At 45.3% G+C, this 21,289-nt stretch overlaps 1 protein-coding gene across 1 annotated transcript in view; it reads right to left on the bottom strand.

Moving 5' to 3' along the window:
• The window catches only part of SERPINA10 (serpin family A member 10), a 28,830-nt gene extending 8,257 nt beyond the window's left edge, over nucleotides 1–20,573 (bottom strand). Inside the window, exons 1-4 of the mRNA XM_006266263.3 lie at nucleotides 20,485–20,573; nucleotides 5,214–5,951; nucleotides 1,297–1,570; nucleotides 326–473 (exon numbers count right to left, since the gene is read on the bottom strand). Coding sequence (XP_006266325.2) covers nucleotides 326–473; nucleotides 1,297–1,570; nucleotides 5,214–5,919 — 1,128 coding nt within the window. The 5' untranslated portion in view covers nucleotides 5,920–5,951; nucleotides 20,485–20,573. The remainder of the gene's footprint in view (nucleotides 1–325; nucleotides 474–1,296; nucleotides 1,571–5,213; nucleotides 5,952–20,484) is intronic.
• Nucleotides 20,574–21,289: the final 716 nt, after the last annotated feature.

Raw genomic sequence — 21,289 nt, forward strand, 5'->3', positions numbered from 1 at the left:
TCTGGCTAAGCTTAGGCATGAACTAGACTCTGAACTGCCTCAATCTGAGGCATTTACAGAAGCAGAACTCTAGAAAATATTTAAGGTCAGGCAGGGAGGTACCATTTGACTATGATGAGAGTTAGTGGACAAGATTTTATAGATAAAAATATTGAACTTCAGTGCCTCAGTTCCACCTAGATCTTTTAACTAGATCTAGCTACATGTTTGTATAGTTAAGTAGCCTAATGGGGTCCTAATCTTGGCTGTGCATTTTAGAAATTTATAATACAAATTATAAGAAGCAACATAATGCCCATAAGGTAAAAGAACTTGTAAGACTTACCTGTGATACTCTGGCATACATTTGATCTGTGAGTTGACTCAGGTCTGCCTGGTTTGTGAAGAGATTTTTAATTCCTAGAGTTTGAAGGAGTTTATGCATTTGGTAGTTCTGGTCTAGTTTGAACTTCGGAAGGAAAAAATCTATTTTTCTGTAACAATAATTAACAAATGGTCATTAATTCTAGGAACATATGAATATGTAAGGAACACTTCAAATATTGCTGGAAATCTACTCTAGGATTGCATTCAGCAACATGCTACAGAAAAGGTGAAAATTGAAATTTATCTGTATTTAGGTAGGTTGAACCTACCTAATTTGTCAATGACATCAAGGCAAACTCCTTTCCTCATGAAAAATCTCAGGGCCATATTGGTTGGAACCTCTGCTTCACTGTATTTGTCAGTCACTGGACAATTCAAGCCGCATAGTAACTTGAATACAAGGTATGAATTAATTTAGAATGGCTGTAGAATAACAGTGTCATCTACTGAACTTCTTTTTAATATAAGAATAATGTTATAATTCAACCCATGTCATAGTTCTGTATCTACACAGGTCTGTAGGGCTTAGACTGGAAGTCCATTCACAAGTAAACTCTTGGTTCACCATTCTGTTTCGGGGGAAGTGCCAAATTTAAGTTGACATTCAGGACTGCGGAAGGCATGGACTTGGAGAGGCTGGATTGTAACTTGCCAGAAATGAGCATTTCTTAGTGGAGGACAGGAGGTGAGTCAGAGCCTTAAATTAATCTTTCAAACCATTCTCACTCATAGATTAATGAATGTTTTCATTTCAGGGACTGGTTTGCTATAAAGGACTCATCCTTTGTGAGCATACAATTAATTCCACACAGAAACTAATTCATTAGTGGGTGGTAAGGAACCAGATAATTTTTGCTTTACCTTGTTTTTCCCACAGTAAATATAAAGGAAATTACAATGAACAAGATGTCAAATTGTGCAAAACTATACCTGGTCTTCATGTTTCTGAGCCACAACTCCACAAGCTCTGCTGTTAAGTGGTCTTCAAGTGAAACATAATCTCCCTCCTTTTCTGGCACAGCAATCAGCAGGTGTACTCTTCCTTTGTAGGGAAGTTTTACCACAGTGCATCTTAAGTTCTCATCGAAAGTTGAGGCAACTTTGTCTGATTTGAACATCATGGGTACCTGCACACTTCTATATTTATCTATGTGGAAAAACTCTGGTTCTGTGAGCCTAGCGTTAAATGGGTGAAGCCATTTGCCTGAGGGGACAAAAAAAGAAAATAATTATTTACACTTAAAATTGCTTATGGTAACAATTCAGAGATTCTTAAAAAGTTTTTTTTATGTGTGTTGCTACGTCATCCCATAGGATCATGGGCCTTATGTGTTTGGAATGGATGGGTGACAACTTTTTAGCAAGTCTACTTTTAAACTCTTTATAGCAAAGGGCACTGATGCCCAATTTGAACTGATTCACTCCCTGAAGAAAGAGGGAAAAATAAGCAAATATTTGTCCTTTTTTTAAGTGTGGTCAGTAACCCACACTTTTTCAAAATGAATGAATATCCCTTTACCTGTATTTAAATCCTGTCATTTCACATCCTTTGTTGAACTGTTACTTGATTCTTCCATCTTCATTGGAAGACAACTCTACCTATTCAGCACTCTTTAAAAGTTAAAACTCCATAAATTCTTATGCATGAATCATTGACAAGGGCTGCCTTGTGAAGTGCTGTGATGTGGACTGTGACATCATTTTTATCAATTATACCAAGCACTACATTTCATTTCTAATCTAGACAGAATCATCCTCTCTGGGATCTGCATGAAATCTGGTTCAGTTGAATTCAATTAAGGTAAGATGTCATGGAAGTCTGATGATAGAGAAAGTATTCGGAGAAATTAGGAAAAGTAATGAACATTTCACTCAAGCAGAAATGCAAAGTGCTGCACCTAGGGAGGAAAAATGTCCAGCACACCTACAGCCTAGGGAATGACCTCCTGGGTGGCACGGAAGTGGAAAGGGATCTTGGAGTCCTAGTGGACTCCAAGATGAACATGAGTCGGCAGTGTGACGAAGCCATCAGAAAAGCCAATGGCACTTTATCGTGCATCAGCAGATGCATGATGAATAGATCCAAGGAGGTGATACTTCCCCTCTATCGGGGGCTGGTCAGACCGCAGTTGGAGTACTGCGTGCAATTCTGGGCACTGCACTGCAAGAGGGATGCGGATAACCTGGAGAGGGTCCAGAGAAGGGCCACTCGTATGGTTAAGGGCCTGCAGACCAAGCCCTACGAGGAGAGACTAGAGAAACTGGACCTTTTCAGCCTCCGCAAGAGAAGGTTGAGAGGCGACCTTGTGGTTGCCTATAAGTTCATCACGGGGGCACAGAAGGGAATTGGTGAGGATTTATTCACCAAGGCGCCCCCGGGGGTTACAAGAAACAATGGCCACAAGCTAGCAGAGAGCAGATTTAGATTGGACATTAGGAAGAACTTCTTCACATTTCGAGTGGCCAAGGTCTGGAACGGGCTCCCAAGGGAGGTGGTGCTTTCCCCTACCCTGGGGGTCTTCAAGAGGAGGTTAGATAAGCATCTAGCTGGTGTCATCTAGACCCAGCACTCTTTCCTGCCTATGCAGGGGGTCAGACTCGATGATCTATTGAGGTCCCTTCCGACCCTAACATCTATGAATCTATAATGAAGGCATATGTTGATGCTTATTTCCTATAGAGGTTGCCAGTGTCTGTGTCCAAATTGAGTTTGTCTCTGTTCTTGGCTTTGGAGTTAGCAATGGTGGCCAAAGATGTTTTCTTTCAATTCTTGCTTGATATCTTCTCAAAATCCAGATGTTGCCATGATTATCTATGTTGTCAAATCAAGACTTGGCTGTCACGTTCCTAAATTAGATTACCTGTAACTACTTGGAAGTGCTAGCTACTGTAAACAATGCTTTGACTTGCAGATTGTCAGGGGTCTTTGATAGATAGGGCCCAGTTTGCAGGGCCCCTGTTGCGCTGCCCCTGAGTCTGGAGTTGACCCACACTGCATATGGTGCACATTGGACTGGCCCTGTACACAGGCCCTGGATGCATGCCACACAGGTTGCCCCCTCCATCCCAGCCAGTCCAGGACCTGCAATGCATGCAGCACCTTCTTCAGCCAGTTTAGTGTGGGTGCTGCATCCAGCACTGGTCCCAGACTGGCCACAGCAATGGCCACATGTGGAGCAATCCTGGACCAGTTGGAGTAGGTGCCACATGCTCTGCATCTGGCTTGCAGGGAGGGAGGGTCCGTGAGTCCAGCCAGACCCAAGGGGCTGGCTCTGCATGATTCATCCAATGCAAAAGGCCAAATGACTTTGACACCTCTGGATTATGTGTTGTTCTCTGCCTTGTGTAGTTCATACAATATTAATTTACTGTGCTATTTTCTATCTACTGAAGCCTAAATTGTCTGAGATGCAGTTTATAGATTTTATATCTGATAAGCAGTTCTTTTTGGGCGCTTGTCCTCAACATGCCAGAAAGTGAAAATCTTTGAACTGCTGCCTTGGAGTTTTCTTCCCTGCAGTTTGTTTCTTTCTCTTTTACTTCGGATCTCTTATTCTTTTTTCAGGAGATGATTTCCAGGAAAGAGAGAGTTCTCTGCCTTCTGCTCTCCTGTGGAATTGTGTATGGTTTAAGCCTTTGAAGCCACTCTTTCAATCCCATAATCCTGAGATCTCTAAATACAGGATTGGACATCAGGCACACATAAGAAGAGCTTTGAGATTACTCCTGGCTGTAAGTGTCTTCAGGGGTCTGGTAAAACATAAACGGAGCTTCCTTTGCTTGATGTATACGATCAGAAAGAGCACCTAAATCAGGGGAAGCTGCAGGGTTCAGAATTCAGTCCCAGTTGGCCTCTGTTGGATTAGTGACACTAAAGAAAACAGATGGGTTTTTATCCTGGACCAATTTAATCTGGGCAGTAAGATCCAGCATTGGTTGTTATGTAAAAAGACGGCCCGTTCTCTGGAGCGGAGAAAAGAAATCTTTGCAGAGACAGCCTCTCCCTAGTTTCCAGTCTGGAGCTGGTTTGTGGCTTGCATATATCTTCCCTCAGACCACGAGCCTCTCTGCACTGTGCTCATTGACTGCAGTACTCTCATCAAGCACAGGAAATTCAGGATTCTAGTAACTTCTTTCTCTCGTACTCTGAAAAGGGTGAGCAATATTTCTGATTAGCAATGGTTCTTTTCACTATGCTGTCTTTGGCAACTGTACTGTGTCCTGGCCAAAGCGCTGTCTGAGAGATTAATTGGTTTCTTAGCCCATGGTAAGTACATGCCCATGTCATAGCCATCATTACAATGGGTATTAAATGAAGGTGCTGGTAAGAAGACTATGGATTCAGTGGAGACTGAACAACATATTCAAGCCTTAGAAGTGGGCCCTTCAGAAAAGGGTTAAAACACATTAACATCATGCTGAAAAGTTTTCATTACCTCTGTGCTGCAGCTGTTTTGTGGATAGAGGTCTACAGCGTTCAAGGATTTTGGCACTACTGTTAAAAATCATTTACTGGAGGGCAGGAAGAGGAAGTAGAGTATAGAGATGGGGAAAATACTGCATTTTTTAAAAATCCTTTTCCTGAAAGTCAAATTAAAACACTTGTATTTGAATTATCATATCAGTTGCAATGTGTATCTGATATACATACTCACCCAGTTTGCAGCCAACTCAGTATCACTGACAAGTTTATCTGATATGTCTAAGATCTCAGTTACAAATATAGAGTAGCGATACAAATCTCAGTGGAATGTCTTAGTAGTTACACTAATGTAACTGAGATTAAAGTCAGACCTCTGGTCTTCATAAATGGTGATTTTATAGATTAAAATAAAATCTATATTTACCTTTAAAAAATACGTAATCCACAAGAACCAGTTTAGCACGTGTGTCAAAATCCTCAAAAAGCTCTTGGATTTTTCCTTTGGTCATTTTGTTAACATTCTGGTTTATGACCTCCTTTGCCTGTGTGGAGTTGTTAAAATCCACACTCCGGAATTCCATGTCAAAGTACGCCTTGGATAAATTGAGGAAAGATTCATTGAGACAGAAGTCCTTTTGGATAAAGGCAAAACTACCTTGCTGAAGAATAAACTCTTCATTTGCTGTGATGTTCTCCTTCAGTTGTTTAAACAAAGCTGGCAAGTGATAAGGATTCTCTTCGTCCTTCAAAAGGTGGAGGTTTAGACCTTGAACTATCTGGTTGTTTGTTTCCCCTTTGGTTCCAAGCATAAAGGCAGCCATGAGAAATGACAGAGAGAGAGGGGAGAAAAGAACATTGTTATCATGTTGCATGGCTATTTTTCTGTAGAGATTGAATCCAAAATTTGTGCTCTTTTCAGTGACATTGTAAACAGTGGATTCTAAAGGGACTTGCACTTCAAATGGCTTTGGGATATTTTTATGGTGAAAGTGTTCCTCAGAAATGCTGAAAGTCTGTTTCTTTGACAAGAAATGTTCTTTGTTCTTCTCTGGCATTCTGGTCTTGACAGAAGATGTGTTCATTCCCAAGCACATTTCCCATAAGAGAAGAAGACAAATTCCTGTTTTCATGTTGGAGTCCAGCTGTGAGTTGTTTTCTAGGACTGAAAGTGAAAAGGAGAAAGATTAGATTCTTACATTTTTTTTAAAATTAAAAGTACTTTGTATCTAGAGGGGTAGGGTTGGAGAACAGTGGCAGAGAAGTGAAGGCATCTCCATTGCTAATCCAGAGAGATGAGTTTTAGCTCTGCTCCAGATTTGTGCCAGAGATGGCCCACAGTTGACCCAGTTATGAGTTATTTGGGTTGGAGAGTCAAAGGCAGCTAGATGTGTTCCCAGCCACATTATTCCATTATGTGCCTCTGGCTACAGAAACAGCATTATTGTAATCATGCTGGCTCTATGGACTGCTGGGCTCATTATATCCTTTAACAAATGTTCAACAGAGAGAGGTCAAATAGTTTCAGGCTCTTTCAATCATGTAACTCGCATCTACATACCCCTCATATACATGCCAAAAATGTGAAGCCTGAATGGTCAGTACCAAAATCAAAACAATGGAGGAAAGAATTTTCCATTCTTAAAAAAATGAATACAAGAGATATCCAAATTTTGTCCATGGATCCACTTATTGTGCTACCTAAAGTTCATTATAACGGTGCCTGACTTTCCATGCTTTAGGGTTGTTGGTTATAGCCATTTTGTGTAGCTGTGATATCTTTTATTAGACTAAGTAAATAGTTGGAAAGATTGTTCTTTGCAACGATTTAGTTGGTCTAATAAAAGATACCACATCTACCCAAAGAACCTTTCCATGCTGCATTTAAAATGTGCTACACTTAACACAAAAGGCCCAGGTGTTCAAATGAGATGCTCAAATTTGAGGTCCAGGGTCTGATTTTCAGATGTGCTTTGCACACTCAGTTCTACCTGAAGTGGGTGAGCACTGCCAAGATGAATACAAATCTAGAAAAAGGAATAGAGAAATGACTTTTGATAACCGTGGGGTTGTTTGTACATTATGTATAAAGCATATATATAACAATTGAAACTGAATTTCAGCCTGCTACTAGTCAAAATATTATTGTGAAATTTTAGTCCCATTGCGGAGAAATTCTGAGAATAAAGGCAAAGCAGAATAATCCCCCCTTCAGTTTTCCAGTCAGCTCTTCAAGCTAGTGAAAACAGCCTTGTTTTATTGACAGAGTAACAATAGTAAAAGTGAGAATATGATGGTAATGACTGTTCAAGAATGGGCTGTCTTGCATCTAGTTGTAGGGTAGCAGTGGGGCATGGATCCATGAATGAAAAACCAGGAGCAAAGTGGCAAGGGTAAGGGCCACTTCTGTTATAGGGTTGTGTCATCTGTTTCTCCCTTTTTGAAAATCAGGACACCTTGACTTTCCATGGATTAACCTGTTCATGTGTTCATCTCTAGAGATCTTATTACAATGGTGTTTATACATACCTGGTATTTTGCTAAGAAAGTACAGCCTTTCCAGCTAGGAGTACAGGCTGATGCTGAAAAATGGTTTGCAATTTCACACTCACTGTTTGATTCATTATGTCAGTATCATCCTTTCACTAGCTGTGTTCACACATGGAAAAATTCAGGGAAGGTAGAAGTAGGGAGAAAAAAATGAGACTCGGTTTTAATTATGCTTATAGTACTACCTCCTTCCTTGTTTACCACTCATACAAAATGTTATGCTTTTATATTGGTGGGCAGCAGGGTTTTGGCAAGAGAAAGGTAACTTGATGTGTGTGTTTTCTAATATTGGAGTAGACTCTATGATCTTTAGACACATTTCACTGTTAGCAGCAGTGCTGTCTTTGCAGGAACAAGAAGTTTGTAATGCTTTTTGTGGAAGCAGTAGATGAACTCACTCCTACAAACATGAAGGAGGGTACACTTGTATGTGGGGTAACAGATGGAGACTGTCTTTGAAAGTCCTGCTGTGCAGAGAGTGGAAGGGACAGTAATTAAAAGTTTACCTTTATTTCTGTTTGTGTCTACTGAGCCTTCGTGGTGGTGGTTGGTGGGGCGGGGGAATACAATGCCACTGTAATATAGTGTCTGCAGCTGTTCATTCCATTTCACTCTTTATCCTTCTGAACTGGACTGTGTATTCTTCCAAATGGATCCCTATTCAGTCTCTATTGTGCTCTCCTGATCTTTCATACTTTGCTGATATAATGATATGTTTATTGTAAGACCCTGCAAATGCTGAGACAGGTTTATCAATGGTATCAACTGACTGAAAATATTCCGTTTGTTTCAGTATTAAGTGAACAGAGTGCAAGACCATTGTATTACATTTAGAAAAAATATATTATTTCACAAACTGATTTCTAAGCACATTTGTGCAGAAGTTTCCTCGGTTCATTACAGCCTTGGAATAATAAGGTTACATTTTTCAAAAGGCCGCATCCAAATTTATTCTTTGTAACAAGTGGGCTGAGCCAGGGCTGCTCCACAAGTTGGCCCACCCACTTGTCTAGGGAAGTCTGCCCACCTGCGTCGCCTGCCATGCCTTTGATGTAATTTAAGTTGTTCCCAGGCGGGAGGGTGCCCATTTGATCGCACTAATGCTAATGACAGAATACACGGATCCAAATCTCGAGGATAGCTCTGTCAGGCCTTCAGTCAGTGCAGATGTAGTTAGGGATCTTCTGGAAGGGCTAGACATTTTTAAATCTGCAGGTTCAGATGCCCTCCACCCAAGGGTGTTGAGGGAGCTGGCAGGGGTCATCGCAGAGCCCTTGGCCCGGCTGTATGAGCATTCATGGTCATCTGGCCAGGTGCTGGGGGATAGGAAACTGGCTAACGTGGTCCCAATTTTCAAGAAAGGGAGGAAGGAGGACCCAAGTAACTATAGGCCTGTAAGCCTCACCTCAGTGCCTGGGAAGATCGTGGAGAGAATCATCAAGGAGCATATCTGTGGGGGGCCTGCAGGGGAGATCATGCTCAGGGGCAATTAACATGGGTTCATGAAAAGCAGGTCCTGCCTGACCAACCTGATTGCCTTTTTATGACCAAGCAACTGAATCCTTGGATGATGGTGTCGCCGTGGACATAGTCTTTCTAGACTTTAAGAAGGCCTTTGACACTGTCTCTTACCCCATCCTCATCAATAAATTAAGCGACTGTGGCATTGATGCCTACACAGTTGGATGGGTAAAAAGTTGGCTGATGCGGTGCACCCAGAGAGTAGTGGTGGACGGGTTGTACTCAACCTGGCAAGATGTGAGCAGTGGGGTACCCCAGGGCTTGGTCCTCGGGCCCACACTGTTTAGCATCTTCATCAGCGACTTGGACGAGGGGGTGGAAAGCATGCTGTCCAAGTTTGCTGATGACACTAAGATGTGGGGCGAGGTGGACACACTTGAAGGGAGAGAGAGGCTGCAAATAGATTTACACTGACTACAAAAGTGAGCAGATGAGAATAGGATGTGGTTCAACATAGATAAATGCAGGGTGCTGTACCTTGGGAGAGGGAATCCACAGCATACATACAGGCTGGGGAGTTCCCTTCCTGAAAGCACAGAGGTGGAAAGGGATCTTGGAGTCATTATTGACTCTTAAGATGAACACAAGCTGCCAATGCCAGACCGCAGCCAGCAAGGCCAGCCATACCTTGTCATGCATCCAAAGATGCATCTCAAGCCGGTCCAGAGAGGTGATACTCCCCCTGTATGCGACTTTGGTCAGGCCGCAGTTGAAGTACTGTGTCCAGTACTGGGCACTGCACTTTAAAAGGGATGCGGCCAGTCTGGAGAAGGTTCAAAGGAGGGCCACCCGCTTGGTGAGAGGGCAGCAGGACAGGCCCTATGAGAAGATGCTGAGGGACCTGAACCTGTTCAGCCTCAGCAAGAGGAGGCTGAGGGGGGACCTGGTGGCTGCCTACCAACTCATCAGGGGAGATCAACAGCAAATAGGTAGAGCCCTTTTCTCCTCAGCACCACCTGGGGTGACAAGGAACAGTGGTAGTAAGCTGATGGAGAATAGGTTTAGGTTAGAGATCAGAAGGCAATATTTTACAGTTAGGGTGGCCAAAATCTGGAACCAACTTCCCAGGGAAGTGGTCCTTGCCCCTACCTTGGGCAAATTCAAGAGGAGGTTGGACGATCACCTGTCTGGGGTCTTGTGAATCCAGCATTCATTCCTGCCTGTGTTAGGGGGTCAGGCTAGATGATCTGTTCAGGTCTCTCCTGACCCTAGCTACTATGAAACTACTATGAAACTATGAAACCTTCCCTTATACTATGTTCCATCCCTTGCAGCTGACACTCATATCTGCTAATACTCCCCTGGCCCCTTAGCTGGGCCAAACTTGGCCTCAGGCATCCTCAGACCTACCTGGGCCCCCGTGCCCCCACACTGGGGCTTCAATACCCTGCCTTCTGGGGCCTTAACACCTGGCTCTGTCACTGGGCTTCTGGGCCTAATGCTCCTTGGGCCTCATGCCTCACTCAGTGGGCCTGGGCCCTGTCTCAGGCCCCCTTCTCCCAGCCTGGACCCCACATCAGGCCCTACCCAGTCTGCTTTTCTGTCAGGGTGTGCTCCCTTAACCTTTCCCCTCCATAGGATCACCCACAAGACAGCGGGGGCTGAGGCTTTCCAGCTCCCCATATTCACTTTTCAATGGGGAGGCACAGGTGTGGCATTTCCTGAGAACTGCCCTGCCACAAGCAGCCCCACCACACCATTCTCCCCAGCAGGGTGCAGTTTTAGGTCATTCCTCAGGACCAGAAACCTCCTCCATCCCCATAGTTCCTACCCTGAATCTCTAAGCTGTTCTGGGAGCCATCAGCTCTCCCGCTGGGTGATGTTATTCCTTTGGACCCCTGTAGCAACTGCCAGCACTGCATTCAGGGCCCTAGCCTTATACCCACACTCCCAGCCTCTCCACCAATCAGGCGGCTTCCTGCCTAACATGTGACTGCCTGATTGGACCTGCTCCCACCTGCAGGCTGATTACTGCCTGCTCAGACCCCTTAAAGTGGCAGGCACAACCTGTGCTCTTCCACACTGTTGCAAAAACCAGTTTGCCTAGTTTTCCTGTTTCCAAATTCAAGATGCCGTATGCACCAAATAACAAGCAATATATTAATTATTACCAATATAATACAGGGTAGAATCCTACCTTATTAAAATTTTTTCAATTTCCTTTTTCCTTTTGTTCAGCAGGCAATTTCTTAGAACTACAATGTTCAAAACCATGTTAGAATGGCTAGGAAGACAAAAAAAATTGATGCCATCTGAATGCTTTTGTATAGAAATGGCACAACTTGTGTACAAACTTCAGACTGAACAAAAGCATCCAGTCACCGTCACCAGAAGGGGTACACTCCTTAAAAAAGGTTGAAAAGCCGTGGTTTTGATCCATCCAGGTCTATCTTATATTAGGTTGCACCATTTTAAAACCAGTCTGTTTGTGCTGTACTTCTGTTCTGTTATGGGTTTAGACCAGTTTCTGACCACCGACACTGGAAAAAGTGTAATGTCTGCACCTGACCTTGTGGTCTCCATGCCCATAATACACTTATTGAATCTAAGCTCAATATGAGTCAGGACAGTCTCCAATATTTTATCCTTTTTTAAAGCATACCCAAGTTCCAAATAAGTAAAAACTTAGACTGGTTGGATCTCACTGCCAGATTGAATTATACCATGCTAGCAGTTGAGATCAGCTAACTACTGAGCTTTGGAGGTTGGAAGTAGAGGATGGATGTGAATTCACCTCCTCCTTTTCCCTTCATACTGAATTGTGCTGTAGAATCTCCCTTCCATTCTGAGAGAGTTCACCATGGCTCCCTTGAAAAGTCATCAGAGTATGCTTCATTGGGCAACAGGACTGTGATGTGACCCTACTCCTCCTGTCTAGATTACATGTGTGTCTTCACATCACTTACAGCTCCTACCAGTCCCAGTAGCAGAAACTCCAATTTAGGAGGGATGATATATTTCCATATACAGTTATGCTGATCAAAAATTTAGTGTAGGTCAGTGGTTCTCAACCTTTGGTACCTTATGTACACCCTGCTGATTGATGCAGCAAAAGTGAAACTGGAAGTCCCACTGTGGCACTTCCAGTTTCACTGCCATGAGCCGAGTCCCACTTTTTCCTCATGGACCCCGGCCCAGGGCAAAGCAGCCTGCACGGGGTCTCCTTCCCTATCCCCTGGCACACTAATGCTGGGGAGTGAAAGCCCCACTGCACCGGACACAGCGGGAGGTGCGGTAACTGGAACTTTTGGCCCAAGCAAGCAAAGGTGCCTCCAACCTGGTGGGTGGGGAGGCAGGCCGAACCCAAAATGCAGCACCCATGTACCCCCTACCCATGTCTTGCGAACCCCCAGGGGTACATGTACCACAGGTTGAGAAACACTGAACTAGGTTACAGAACACATCATCTAATTTTACATTTAAACAAAATACGTGCTATTACTTGCACATCATGTGTGGTCTTATTTTACTTATCATGCTCACTTCAGTGCTCTATATTCCTTAATTTTCTGTGCTTATGGTAGAAAATTCCATTAACTCAAGTGATAGCAGTGATATAATTACACCATCTAAGAAGGAAGATTGCAATTCACTCTTTTTTAAACGGCACTCAAAATTTGTGCTCCACTTCTGCCTTGTGTAATTTTTGTGCAGGTCCTCTGAGGTGGAACTAGGTTCATGTACAGAACTGATGATTATGCTCCAACTGCTCAGTTTCCAACTAGAGTTCAAATGATTGGGTGGAACTATCATACTGAAACTGAAATTCACATAAAATTTTATGTTGATACAAGGACGAAGTTTGAGTGAAGTTTCTGTTTGTAGTGAGATTTGTTGTTTAAAACTTATGAACTCTGAGGGTGGTTATGTATTGGAACAGTATTTTGGAGGGGTTGTAGAATATTCATCCTTGGACCTCTTTATGAGCAGTTTAGATAGTTTAGACAAGGGTGGTCCTGCCCTGCGCAGGGGACTAGAGTAGGTGATCTCCCATGGTGTTGTCTTTCATGACCACAGTCCACTCTTTGGTGAGAGAGCCAGTGAGCTGCTGGGAAGGGATGGCTTCTACCTCTCTCCTTTGGGGAGGAGGCTCTTCTCAGCCAGACTGGCTGACCTGCTCCACTGGGCTTTAAAGTAAGCCCGCCAGGGGATGGGGGAATACTGCCACCGCTGGCCCTCTGAACAACCCTTGCAAAGCTAGCAGGCCAAGATACTTAAGGGAACCCACCTCTGCCCCAGCCCTGGAGCGAGCTGCGGGCAAGGCAAGGCCCCCTGCCTGCCTGCCTGTTTACAAATGCCAGGAGCTTGGGAATAAACAGGAGGAGCTTGTCCTCCTGCTTAACAGAAATAACTATGATGTCATAGGGATAACGGAAACCTGGTGGGACTTCACCCAGGACTGGACCACAGGTATAGATAGCTATACCCTGTACAGGAGAGGTCGAGTGGACAAAAGGGGCGGGGGTGTAGCTCTCTATGTCAAGGAAAGCTACGTGTCCCTGCAAGCTGACATTGGCGCCCAGGGTGGCCAACTTGAGACCTTATGGGTTAAAATCCATGGGGAACATGGCGCAGGGGACACAATGGTGGGAGTCTACTACAGACCTCCAACACAGGATCAAGAGCTTGACCAGGAGTTCACCAGGGAATTGGCTGAGGCCTAATGGTCCCAGTGCATGGTTGTCATGGGAGTCTTCAATTATCCAGACATCTCATGGGAAGAGCGCTCGGCCAAATCCAAGCGGTCACAAAGTTTTCTCTCATGCATAGACGAGCTCTGTCTGATGCAAGAAGTCGATGGGCCGATGAGAGATAAAGCGCTGCTCGACCTGGTTCTGGCAACGGGGTATGACCTAATCAGCAACCTAATGATCGAAGGGAAGCTGGGTGACAGTGACCATGAGTTGATCACCTTCACCATCTGCCATAAAGCTGGCACTTTAGTCAGCAATACAGAAGTCCTTGACTTCAGGAAAACTGACTTTGACAAGTTCAGGAGGCTCGTCAGAGAGGCCCTAAAGGGCCACAACCCAAAGGGGAGGGGAGTTCAGGATGAGTGGTTGCTCCTCAAAGGTACGATCCTGGAAGCGCAAGCAAAGTCTATCCCATCTTGGAGGAAAGGCAGCAAAAATGGTCCTTGTCCATGTGGGCACTAGTGATGCAGCTGGGAGGAGTCCTGACTGCATCATGAAGAACTTCCACAAGCTGGGGGTCGGCCTCAGAAAGTCAGGGGCACAGGTGGTATTCTCCTCCATCCTTCCAGTTGGCAGCAGCCGAAAGCGCCAGGATGCCCACATCACGGAAGTCAACTGGTGGCTCGAGAGATGGTATCTTCAGGAGGGATTTGGATTCTGCAACCACAGCCAGCACTTCCAGGGAGAGGGTTTCCTAGGATGGGATGATCTTCCTCTCTCCTAGAGGTAAGCATCTGTTCTCCTGCAGGTTGGCTGATCTCCAAAGAGCTTTAAACTAGGTTTGACAGGGGATGGGGGACCAGTGGGTGATGAGAACCCAGGGTTGGAAAGCCACAAACAAGGCACCAGACCTAAACAGGTAAGCACTAAGGGGAACACATGCCATCAAGGCAAAGGGACACCAAGAGCACCCACTGGGGGACTAAAATATCTTTACACAAATGCCAGGAGTATGGGGAACAAGCAGGAGGAACTCGCAATCCTGCTTGCTAGCACACAGTATGACCTAGTTGGCTTAACCAAAACATGGTGGGATTCTACACACTACTGGGCAGTAGGCATTGAGGGGTACAGGTTGTATAGACAAGACATCATCTGGGAGGAACAGTCGGCCAAAAGAAGCTGCTCAAGGAGGTTCTTACACTGTGTGCAGGACCTGCACCTAACCCAGATGGTGTCCAGTCCCACCAGGGGTAGCCCCCTGCTAGACCTTGTCTTAGCAACAGGGATGATCTCGTGGGGGACCTGTGGGTACACCGAAACCTGGGTGATAGTGACCACCACTTGGTCGAGTTCACTATCCAGCGAAGGGTGAGAAAAATATCCAGTGGTGCTAGAGTTTTCAGAAGGGCCAGCTTTAGTAAACTTAGGAACCTAGTTAGTGAGGTGGCTGAACTCAAGAGCAGGCTAATTGGGGGTCCAAGAGGGTTAGAAGTTTCTCAAGGGAGTGATCCTTGGGGCACAAAAGGAGTCTATCCCCTTATGCAGGAAAGGGGCTAAGGGGATTAAAAAAACAAAACCCTTGGCTTAACAGGGAGCTTAAAGAAAGACTGGGGGCAAAGAGAGATGTATAGGCAGTGGAAGCAGGGGGCAGCCACCAAGGAGGCATACCACCACCCTGGCGTGCTGTTGCAGGGAGTTGGTTAGGCAGGCCAAGGTGGGACTGGTAGCCAGCTTAAGCTCAACAATCAAGGACCATAAAAAGTCCTTCTACAGATACATAGCGAGCAAAAAGAAGGTGCAGAATAGCATAGGAACCCTGCAGGACAAATCAGGTCAGTTGGTGGATGATGCAGACAAAAATGCAGAGCTCTTCAATGAGTTCTTTGCTTCAGTATTCCTTTTTACTGACCAAGACAATCCCCTGACCTTGAGCATAGACAGATGTCCAAAAGACACCAGACTGCCAAAGGTTAGTGCTGACTTAATTAAAGAGCACTTGGAAGGGCTGGATGGGTACAAGTCAGATGGCCTGGATGACCTCCATCCATGGGTGCTGAAGGAATTGGTCAGTGTCATTGCTGAACTGCTGGCACAGTGGTTTGAGCTCTCATGGTGCTCCCGACAGGTCCCTGAGGACTAGAAAAAGGCCAACGTGGTGCACATTTTTAAGAAGGGGAGATGGGAGGAGCCAGGTAACTTTAAGCCCATCAGTCTTACCACTATCCCAGGGAAAATACTAGAAAAAAGTCATCAAAGAGTGTATTTGTGAAAGCCCAGCAGGGTAAAACGATGCTGAGAGGAAACCAGCATGGGTTCATCACAGATAGATCCTGCCTGACAAACCTTATAGCCTTTTATGACCGGGTCACATACTGTCTTGACACAGGAGCAGAGGCCAGTGTCATCTACCTGGATTTTAGGAAGGCCTTCAACACAGTTTCGCATCCTATTCTCTAGGGAAGCTAATGGGCTGTGGAGTGGATGCCTACAGAGTTAGGTGGGTGACTAAATGGCTTAGGGACTGCACCCAGAGAGTGGTGGTTGACGGGTCATTCTCGGCCTGGAAGGAGGTGGGCAGTGGGGTCCCGCAGGGTTAGGTCCTTGGACCGGTGTTATTTAATATCTTCGTCAGCAATTTGGACGAGGGTATGGTGAGCACACTCTCCAAGTTCATGGATGATACCAAATTATGGGGCAAAGTGAATTCACCAGAGGGCAGGGAGCAGTTACAGACTGACCTGGACAGGTTAGATCAATGGGAAGAATGTAATAGGATGCAGTTCAACAAAGATAAATGTAAGGTACTCCACCTAGGAAGGAGGAATCCCCAGCACACCTACAGGTTGGGGGATGTCCTCCTCAGCAGCTCAGAGGCTGAGAGAGATCTTGGAGTCATAGTTGACTCCAAGATGAACATGAGCCAGCAGTGTAACGAGGCCATCAACAAAGCCAATCGCACCTTGTCGTGAATTAGCAGATGCATGACCAACAGATCGGGGAGGTGATGCTCCCCCTCTATGTGGCATTGGTCAGGCTGCAGTTGGAGTACTGTGTCCAGTTTTGGGCTTCAAGAGGGACATGGAGGATCTGGAGAGGGTTCAGAGGAGGGCCACTCGCATGATTAGTGGTCTCCTTGAAAGACCCTACAAGGAGAGGTTGAGAGATCTGGATCTCTTCAGGCTATATAAAAGACAGGGGGTTGACCTTGTAGCCGCCTATAAATTTATCAGGCGAGAACAGGGAATTGGGGATGCACTGTTTACCAGAGCGCCCCAAGGAGTAACTAGGAATAATGGGTGTAAACTAGTGGAGAGTAGATTTAGGTTAGACATTAGGAAGAAATTTTTTACAATAAGAGTGGCCAGAGTCTGGAATGGGCTTTCAAGAGAGGTGGTCCTATCACCTAACTTGGAGGTCTTCAAGAGGAGGCTTGACGATCACCTGGCTGGGGTCGTCTGACCTTGGTCCTCTTTCCTGCCAGGGGCAGGGGTTTGGACATGATGATCCATTGGGTCCCTTCTGACTCTATAATCTATGAAAAGGGCACAGCAGCCCCTTGGCTCTCCAGGGAACTAGCAGACCTCTTGCATCTAAAAAGACGGACCTACAAATGATGGAGGACTGGATCCACCACCAAGGAGGAATACCCGGCACAGGTCCAGAACTGCAGGGAGCAAACCAGGAAAGCCCAGGCTGCAACGGAACTCCAACTAGCTACAAGCTAGAAGTCCTTTTTTAGATATGTGGGGAGCTGGAGGAAAAGCAAGGGCAACATTGGACCCCTGCTAACCAGATGGGACAACTGATGACTGACTCCCAGGAAAAAGCCAACTTGCTAAATGGGTACTTTGCATCAGTCCAATGGGATGCCCCTGCCCGCTACAGGACAGGGAAGCCCAGGCAAGGGAGATTCCTTACCTTCAGTCAATGCTGACCTCGTGAAGAAACACCTTGAGAGGCTGGATACCTTCAAGTCAAACGGCCCTGACAGTTTACACCCCAGGGTACTCAAGGAGTTGGCTAGCATCATAGCCCAGCCACTGGCATGGATCCTTGAGAACTCCTGGTGCTCTGGTGAAGTGCCTGATGATTGGAAGAAGGACAATGTGGTGCCTATCTTCAAGAAATGGAGGAAAGTGGATCCAGCAAACTATAGGCCCATCAGCCTGACCTCTATCCTGGGGAAGGTCTTAGAAAAGATTATCAAACAGGCCATTCTTAACAGGCTGGCTAATGGCAACATCCTGAGAAATAGCCAGCATGGGTTTGTTGCAGGTAGGTCTTGCTTGACCAATCCCATTTCCTTCTATGACCAGGTGACTTATCACCTGGACAAAGGAGAAGAGATTGATAACATATATCTTGACTTTAAAAAAGCCTTCGATCTTGTATCCCATGATCACCTCTTAATAAAATTGGCTAACTGTGGCCTTGGTCACACCATGATCTGCTGGCTGGGCAATTGGCTCTGTGGTAGGACCCCGAGGGTGGTGGTTGATGGAAGTCAATTGTTATGGTGCCCTGTGACCAGTGGGGTCCCCCAAGGCTCTGTACTTCGGCCTATACTATTTAATATCTTCATTAATGATGTGGACATTGGTACCATAAGCGGACTGGCCAAGTTTGCTGGAGACACCAAACTATGGGATAAAGTGTCCACACCTGAAGACAGGAGGGTGATCCAGGCTGACTTTTGACAGACTCAGGAAATGAGTGGACAAGAACCTGATAGTGTTTAACACTGAAATATGCAAGGTTCTCCACCTTGGGAAGAAAAACCTGCAGCATCCTTATAGGCTCGGCAGTGTTATGCTGGCTAGCACTACGGATGAAAGGGGACTTGGGGGTCATGATTGACCACAAGATGAATATGACCCTGCAATGTGATACTGCTGCTAGAAAAGCAAGCAAAACGCTTGCTTGCATCCACAGATGCTTCTCAAGTAAATCCCAGGACATCCTCCTCCTGTTGTACTTGGCCTTGGTGAGGCCGCAGCTAGAGTACTGCATCCAGTTTGGGGCTCCACAATTCAAAAAGGATGTAGAGAAGCTTGAGAGAGTCCACAGAAGAGCCATGTGCATGATCAGAGGTCAGGAAAATAGACCTTACGACAACAGGCTGAGAGCCATGGGACTCTCCAGGCTGGAAAAGCGCAGGCTCAGGGGCGATCTGGTGGCCACCTATAAGTTTATCAGGGGTGCTCACCAGGATCTGGGGGAACATCTGTTCACCAGAGTGCCCCAAGGGATGACAAGGTCGAACGGTCACAAACTCCTCTGTGACCATTTCAGTTTAGACATAAGGAAGAACTTCTTTACTGTCTGAGCCCCCAAGGTTTGGAATAGATTGCCACTGAAGGTGGTTCAAGCACCTACTCTGGACTCCTTCAAAAGACATCCGGATGTTTATCTTGCTGGGATCCTATGACCCCTGCTGACTTCCTGCCCTTGGGGCAGGGGGCTGGCCTCAGTGATCTTCCAAGGTCCCTTCCAACCCTAATGTCTATGAAATCTCCTGAAGTCCCTTCCAGCCTCACTTTGCTATGATTCTAAGACAAAAATTAAAGAGACGCAGAGAAATAAGGACAAATACACCAAATGCAAAGGTCTCCCCTGGATTCCGGGGAACCATTGGTGACACGTAGGGGGTGCACGTGGCTGCACGTGCACCCCCTGAGCGTGGCAGTGCACCCCCTGCAAAAAGGCTCTGTCAACACTGCCAGCAGTGCCTGCGGGCAGTTGCCTCTCTTCAACCCCCTTCCCCCCACCGCCAACACTGCCAGCAGCGCCTGTGGGCGGTCTGTGATCACCACTGGCCACCACCGACACTGCCGGCAGCATCTGCGGGTGGTTGCCGAACGCTGGTTGGCACTCACCACCCCTCTGCTCCTCCACTAACAGCACCACAGCCACCTGCAGGAGCTCACTGTGCCCCCCCACCCCAGCCTCCAGGAGCACATGGTGTTCATGCAGGGAACCAAACCTGATGACTATGGCATGACTAGTTTGAGTTGAAAAACTGATTGGTGAGGATTAAGCAAGATTTACCTTTTGGAGCATACGTCACTAGCCAAACAAAGGACCTTATTCAGTGAGGTCAACAACAACCAGACCAAGCGCGAATAGTTTCATAAACTTGAAAATCTGGTTTTGCTCTACTGTACTTGAATCGCAAAGGTCCACATCACGACCTATGTAGGAGCTGATTATTGCTGGATCAGTCACTGACTCATCTGCTCAGTTATGTCACTCAAATTGGTTCCCAAATGATGGCTGAAGCAGAAACAATTATTACAGAAGGTCAATGACCTAATCAAGAGAGGACCCAGTCAAGAGAGACCTCTTCCATCAGCACATCAAAAGCCAACAATGGGAGAATATCAGCAGCACTTTAGTGCCTGCAAAGAAACTCTTGGATTCTGTACCAGGAAACACCAAGACCGGTTTGGTCAGGGTGACCAGGAGATCCAAGAGTGGACTGACTGCAAATGTAAGGTCTTTTGTGCTTATAAATTGATAACGCGTATAAAGAAGGTGAATTACGAAGAAAAGTTGTGAGTCAGGACTAATGGGAAAATAGAAGAGTTAGAAAGAATCTTGCCGTTTTTCTAAATGATAAGGCTTGTATTTGCATAGTTGAATGCTAAACATTTTTCCTTCCCAAAAAGCTTACTTTGCAGAACCAAAAAGACATTTCATAAAAAAACCCCCTGCAAAATAAAAAAAATGGGTGTAAACTTTGTTTTCCTTCTGCACAATAATGATTTACAGGAGCAGCAAATCTATAGTAGCAGAATAGTTTGTTCTTGCTTTCTGCTTATATTAAAAGCTTTTCCCTAAGAGAAATTAAATCATTTCATATTCCACCAAACTTAAAATGCAGATAAAATGTACTACAGTTTAAAATGCCAAAATCACATTAAGACTTTACAGACATAATCCTCCCCTTCCCATGATATATATTTAAATTTTAAAACAACTACATCTTACCAATCCAGTAGCTCTTCAGTTACTCTTCTCAATTAACCACATTTAAAAATATAGTTGAAGGTGACTGTCCAGTGATGGTCTTCAACAAATATTTGCTATTCCAAAGTATAATGGTCTTATTTTGTCTGTTAGAAATTAACTGATTGGTACACAGTGGAAGATGTATTTCCTTTAAATGGTAAAATCAGGGAGAGGCATATTCCAGTAAACATCTTATTGATCTAAAAGAAACAAAATAATGTTTCCCTGGAATTCTCTTCTGCACATTGAAGCAATTTCAACAATAGAGATGGAGACTGCCATTACCTAAAATAGCCTAGGGACCGGTAGTTATGGCAGTCCCTAATTTTGTTTCATCTAAAAGAAACAAAATAATGTTTTGTACTTTCCATTGATCTCGAATGATCAAATCTGATCTTATCTTGGCAGCTGATCTCTGGGTTTTATTGCAATAATGTGAATAGGCCCCTCAGGAAAGCTAGGGCATGGAAATGCCTAGTTGAGGATACCTAAGTTCGTCATGGGGGCACAGAAGGAAATTGGTTAAGTTTTATTCACCAAGGCACCCCTGGGGGTTACAAGAAATAATGGCCACAAGCTAGCAGAGAGCAGATTTAGACTGGACATTAGGAAGAACTTCTTCACAGTTCGAGTGGCCAAGGTCTGGAACGGGCTCCCAAGGGAGGTGGTGCTCTCCCCTACCCTGGGGGTCTTCAAGAGGAGGTTAGATGAGCATCTAGCTGGGGTCATCTAGACCCAGCACTCTTTCCTGCCTATGCAGGGGTTCGGACTCAATGATCTATTG

The sequence above is a fragment of the Alligator mississippiensis genome, chromosome 2 (assembly GCF_030867095.1).
Source record: "Alligator mississippiensis isolate rAllMis1 chromosome 2, rAllMis1, whole genome shotgun sequence".
Taxonomy (NCBI): Eukaryota; Metazoa; Chordata; order Crocodylia; family Alligatoridae; genus Alligator; species Alligator mississippiensis.